This window comes from Dicentrarchus labrax, unplaced genomic scaffold (genome assembly GCF_905237075.1).
Source record: "Dicentrarchus labrax unplaced genomic scaffold, dlabrax2021, whole genome shotgun sequence".
Taxonomy (NCBI): Eukaryota; Metazoa; Chordata; class Actinopteri; family Moronidae; genus Dicentrarchus; species Dicentrarchus labrax.
This window is the reverse complement of record NW_026136701.1, coordinates 5385392-5391391: the sequence shown is the minus strand read 5'-3', so window position 1 is coordinate 5391391 and position 6000 is coordinate 5385392. Positions and strand designations below refer to the sequence as shown.

General features: G+C 41.0%; 1 protein-coding gene across 3 annotated transcripts in view; it reads left to right on the top strand.

Moving 5' to 3' along the window:
* The window catches only part of ctnnd2b (catenin (cadherin-associated protein), delta 2b), a 164932-nt gene that overhangs the window by 117722 nt on the left and 41210 nt on the right, over positions 1-6000 (top strand). For all 3 annotated transcript variants that reach the window (XM_051396501.1, XM_051396510.1, XM_051396491.1), the window contains one exon: positions 2025-2238. In XM_051396501.1, the coding sequence (XP_051252461.1) occupies positions 2025-2238 (214 nt within the window). The remainder of the gene's footprint in view (positions 1-2024; positions 2239-6000) is intronic.

The following is a 6000-nucleotide window of genomic DNA, read 5'->3' as shown; positions in this document are numbered from 1 at the left end:
CGGGGTCCGTGAGCCAGTCATAATTACGTAATGAAGCAGGTGCGCACATGTGATGGCAAAGACTGATGCCAGAACCTTGCAGCAGGGCTTACTCATTATTTATCTGGAAATATAAATACAGCTATACACAGAAGATTTAGTGTATAACATGAATGCCAAAAATATACATACCGCCATTAAAAATGAAGTGAATGATGAGACAGGTTGTAAACCTTGCTGTTATTGTGATCTTACAAATGTAAGGAGGGCCATATTCGTTCAGCATTTCAGCCAGAAGACATTTATTAACAAATAGAAGTGCAAAACACTGCAGTGCAATATATGAAGGTGTTCTTGAGTGAGTAGATTTGACACCGGTCCTTATGGAGAGGGAAACTCCGTCCCATGTGTGCAGCTGTCTGAGCTCCACCAAACTCCATATTAGCCGGCATTAACTCCTCATTATGCACACTTAACCCAACTCTGAATACAGCCGTGTTCCAGCAGTCCGTCCTCCTGTCCTTTAGAGCCGCCATCACCCAAAGCGGTTCAGTCTGTCTCTTCAATGTCAACTCAATTCAGCTCAATTCGACGTTATTAATCCCCATGGAGACGATGGATTTGAGGGCAAACAAAGTTCTTCAAACAGCAATCAGCCAACAGGCATTAAAAATAGAGTGGGAGAGAGACGAGATGACTGATGTTGAAATTGTGTTGAAGAATGAAGTATGGCGGTATTTAGAGCGGGGCTGCCAAGACTACAACCCACAGGCCAAATAGTTTTTTGCCCTTGAGTGAGATGCCTGAATGGTGAAATAATAGACTGGATGCTGAGGGATATGTATGGCCTATTGCCTCTTCAGTCTCCTAGCACCGGATACAGTGTACAGATGTGTGCTGTGTGTTATTGTGTGCAAGGCAAGACTGAAAGACAAGTACCTGACAATAATAATGGCTTTAATACATTTCTCCAAAATGATTGTTGAAACGACTTCCTGTTTTTCTCTATCTCACATCATTACGAAGTGAGTCCCTTTGGGTTTTTTAATGTTTTCCAGACATAATAAGCCACTTGGAGACAATGCATTGGACTTTTGAACCTTGCAATGACCATTTGTCACTTTTTTAATCAAATTTAAAATTGATTGCAGGGTGATTGTTTTTGCGATAAGTCCAGCACGTTCTCACTCCCAACTCGTCATATATTGCTGCTTGTTCAGTGGCCTTCCACTTCAAAACATGATGCTGTAGGCGCCCCTCTTGCTTCAAACACAGGGCTCTGTTAGCAAGAATAAATATGCATAATCCGGTTAGACTTTCAAAATAACAAAACAAAATAAAGCTTGTGTTGTTAACATTTCAAAACGATTACATTTTGGACAAAAACCATTTGGTTGACTGACTAACTGGCAGTATTTGACAACTTGGGCGTTGCCGAGTCATTACAGGGTCTGTTACTTGAGGATCTAACATCAAGTTTAACATGTAGTTTCTAAATAATCAGTGAGATATTGTTATCTACAGGGAGCTGCTGTAAAAGGCTCCATGCTGATGTATCTTTATCTGGAGCACAAAGGACACAATGTATAAGCACAACTGCCTCATCTCTGTGCAATCTCCTTCACTAAAATGTCTCTTTTGTTTTTACAAAAAGCAGGCTGTCTGCCCTACATTTTCTCTTTGTCTAGACGGAGGGAAGCAGGGGAGGGCTGCAGACGCACAGGGTTGATGGGAAAGAAAGTGCTGTGGCTGGCATTTTAATAAATCTTGCATCAGTGCAACAGTAGCCACTGCACTGTGTTTATTTTGTTCAAAAAGTAGAAATGAATATTTACACAATAACATAACACATTTTCTCTGACCACAGTATCAAGAGCAGGAAATTCTTATTTTCTTTAGTTGAGGTAAACAAGCCCTAATGTCTTTAGATATCATATACTGTGTATACACACCAACAGGCATATTGTGGAGGAAATAGATACCCTTCTGTTATTCGTGATCCCTCTGCTGTCCCCCTAAATTCTTCCTCCCTCCTCTGTCTTCAGATCCGGCGGCAGGGTGGCATCCAGCTGCTGGTGGACTTGCTGGACCACCGGATGACCGATGTGCACCGCAGCGCCTGCGGAGCCCTGAGGAACCTGGTGTACGGCAAAGCCAACGACGACAACAAGATCGCCCTGAAGAACTGCGGCGGCATACCGGCTCTGGTCCGACTGCTCCGGAAGACCACAGATGTGGAGATCCGAGAGCTGCTCACAGGTAAAAACCACAATGTACAAATATTTAGATTCTACTGAATGTGCAGCAGTGGTGGAGATCAGACATTGAGATCACAGCATTTCCCTGGAATTCTTTCCATAATCTACTCCTTTTTCCGGGAAAAAGACCTCAGGGAACCAGGGATTTTTCTAACATGTGTTTGCTTTGTGTGTCTGTGTGCACCTGTGTGTTCAACTTGGCAAATTTTAGAGTTGCAACCATCAGGGATTTTACAGTCTGCAGTTAAAATATTTGTTTAATTAATGTCAGTGCAGACTTTAAAACAGCATTTAGAAATCTATATTTAAATAATAATTTCTCAATAATTTCATAGGAAGTTTCCTGGCAAGCGCTATTCAATGTGATAATAATTATAGAGCAAACAGAGACAAAGTTCTTAGACAGTCATTTTAGTTTGAATCTAGTTGTGTTGAATTTATAGCAACCTTCCACTGGAAAATGACATAAAATATAACTAAACAAACCAAATGAATTAAATGTGTAAACTTGATTGAAAAAAGGAACGTTGGGGTGACTTTGACTCATGGCCTTAGTGTTTCTAAATGAAGACAATAAGAGTATATATTGAAAAACAGCATTGACATTGTGATTGACCTTAGTTTGATTTTAAGAGAGACTAAATATTATAATACAATGTAAGAAAAACAGAAAGAAGGTCATTTTTTTGATTCATTATCTGCAGTTCATATATGGTGAGAAATCTCAGTATGAGTTATGTATTCCTGGGAAGTAATCATTTAAAAGGAGGAAAACTTTCAAGCCGTATGTGCACATACAGTCCTGCATACAAATGCACAGATCCACTTACATTCATATGCTCTCACATACATTTGCACACACACACACACACACACACACACACACACACACACACACACACACACACTCATGTTGTCTCTCATGTACAACCACACACATTCAGCTAAGTAACATTCATTGAATATCCAGCATTGCAATACACAAAACACATTGTCCTATACATGCACGTTCTCATTTACACAGATGAGGTATACAAATACAGAGATATGCACACACACACACACACACACACACACACACACCTATGCACACACAAAAGAGAATTGTTTACCACCTGCCTGCTTCCCAGTACTCTGGCTGACAAGTGCTGTTGACTTGTCAAATGGAGATTCTGTGCAGAGGGCTGCACAGCACTTGTATCCACAGCAGGTTTTTATTCTCCGTCAGTGAGCACAAATATCATCCACATTGTAAAAGATGTATTCAGGTTTGATTAATTTGAGGTTCTAAACCCACTGAGGTCCAGGGTTGTAAACTCTCTGCCAAAAGGATTAAAGGATTACCAGCAACCAGTGTTTTTACAGCTTTTACTGTATATATCCTGGCAATTCCTTTGTAATTGGCATTCACATGGACGGCCACGGTACTGTAGAAAAACTTTTACCTCTGAAGGGGGATGGGGAGATGACAGCGCTAAAAGAGGAATACCACTTAATTTTCAAACTGATCTACGTCCAGAATCCTCTAGGGGTTTATTCCAATCCTGGAGCCAAATGAGAAAAATGGATTTCTCTTACTAGCCACCCACGCTCATGAAAACATCTCTGCTGCAGGCCCGTAAGGAGCATGATATTTCAAGCCTCGACAGATATGTCAGAATCCAAGATTTTAGTTATTTCTGCTTTCTAGAACAGTTGAATCAGTGTGATTTAGGATGATATAAGGAAAGGGAAGCAGAGCCTGTACACAGTAGACAGTGATCTGGCTTCAGGTGGGAACAGTTTGGTTGTAGGGACTATTATAATTATGATATGGCATCAGGGCTGATCAGACCAAAGTTGGAGCAATTCTGTTCCTTTCTGCGCCAGTAGTTGGTGACAGTCACTGTAATGTGTTTAATCATTTTAAACATCCAAGCATGAAAGTTCATTTTTTACCGTGGAAGCAGGAAGGTTCTTCATCAGCAGGTGGAGTTCATTGAGATAGATCTGTTGCGGGCAGCTGAGCAATTTCTCATCTTCAGACAGGAAGTCCTAAAAGTCAGAAAAATTAGATGGATGAAATTCTAACATCTACTGAGAGTTGCATCTGGAAAGGGTGAATCTGTGTGGTCAATTGAGGGAGGGCCATTTTATCATCCAACTCATTGGGTTTCATTGCAGAGCCACGGATCACCTGGAGATTATCTGACTCTTATGAAGTTCACTGTCCTCCAGGCCCTCCCAACAGTCCTCGATCCCCTCATTTCTCCATCAATTGTCTCCTACAAGTAAAGCGTCTTCCCTCCATTTCTTTGCCTTTTTACATGACAGAGTGAAGGATGTCTGTTTCTGTTTTTGTATTGGAACATAATTTTAGAGGATTTTGGAGGTTGCCTGATGTGACTCTAATTGTATCGTGGATCTTTTATCCAGTGTGTTGTCCCTGACTGTCAAGACCAAAAAACTTTGTGACATGCAGAGAGAAAATGGATGTCCCAAGCAACATTAAATGGCAAGCAATTGTTTACAAGAACACAACTTCTGCATGTCACCACCTTAGAGACTTTGGATTGGTTATGCGATGCAGATTTTTTTTAAAGCTTTAACAAAAGCTAGGAGAAAGTCCTCAACCTCTATTAAACAAATCGTTTAGAGACTGGCTTGTGAGCCTTAACAATGCAAAAATGGGTGTTGATGGTAGGGTGGTGGAAGGGTGTGTACCACACATTGGCATTGGAACGTAAAACAAACCAAAACATTGTCAATGAACATAATTTGAGCCAATATCGACATTAATTGTCTGGCAATAGGGTTGGTTTCTGACATTTAAGTTGTGATTACAGTTAATTAATACAGAAAAAGCAAACAAATATGGATTCTTTGGATTCACCCAGTCCACCATTTAAGGTAATTAAACCCAAATTGAACGGGTAGAAGAAAGCTGTATTTTCAGTTTACACAATTTTTGTCCACACACTCTGCAATCATACATCTGTCCTGAGTGGTTCGATAATGTGAATACTTGCCAGCTGTAAACATGGGAATCTTTCCTGTCATTACCTTCCATCCCACTTGATACATCCAATGCAGGCTTAGCCCACTGAGGGTCCAACTCAGCTTGTAAACCCAAACTTATTCTCCGTCCATGCAAACTCTCCCAAAGCAAACTGTCCCACAAAGTCTGCCCTTGAGCCTTTATCAACTCTCCTAATTATTTACAGCAGTACTTCACATTAGGAGACATTCACATAGGAGATTCTGGTGACGGACAAACACTTTATGCATTATTCGGGAATAAGAGACAGTCATGAATACTAACTCAAGCCGATCTCCTAGCACAGGAACCCCTTATCAGGAAAGTGAAATTGAGAGGTGTCATACCATTTCCCTCATATAATCACATTTGGGCAAAGTATGGCCCACCTGTGCTCTGCACATATATGTATATGTATATGTGTGTAGTGAGTATAGAAAAGGGTTTAGGCTTAGTAGAGATGGAAATAAAAGGTTTTTTGTATGCTGCTAGAGTCTTAAAGAAGATTACCATATAAATTAGAGCAGCAATTCAAGTCACGGAGCACAGAAATCCCTCCTGTCACAAATTAATCAGCTGAACGACCGACCGGACGCAGACAGACCGTGCTCTCCTCTCTCTCAAAGACCCAAAGGAAATAACTCTCTCTCTGCGTTTCTCAGCCTCTCTCGCTCGCTCTCATATCCCTCTGTGGTTGGGTTTTTTGTAATTTGGTCTCCCCTTCTCTTCCTGTCTCTCTCCTGTCCT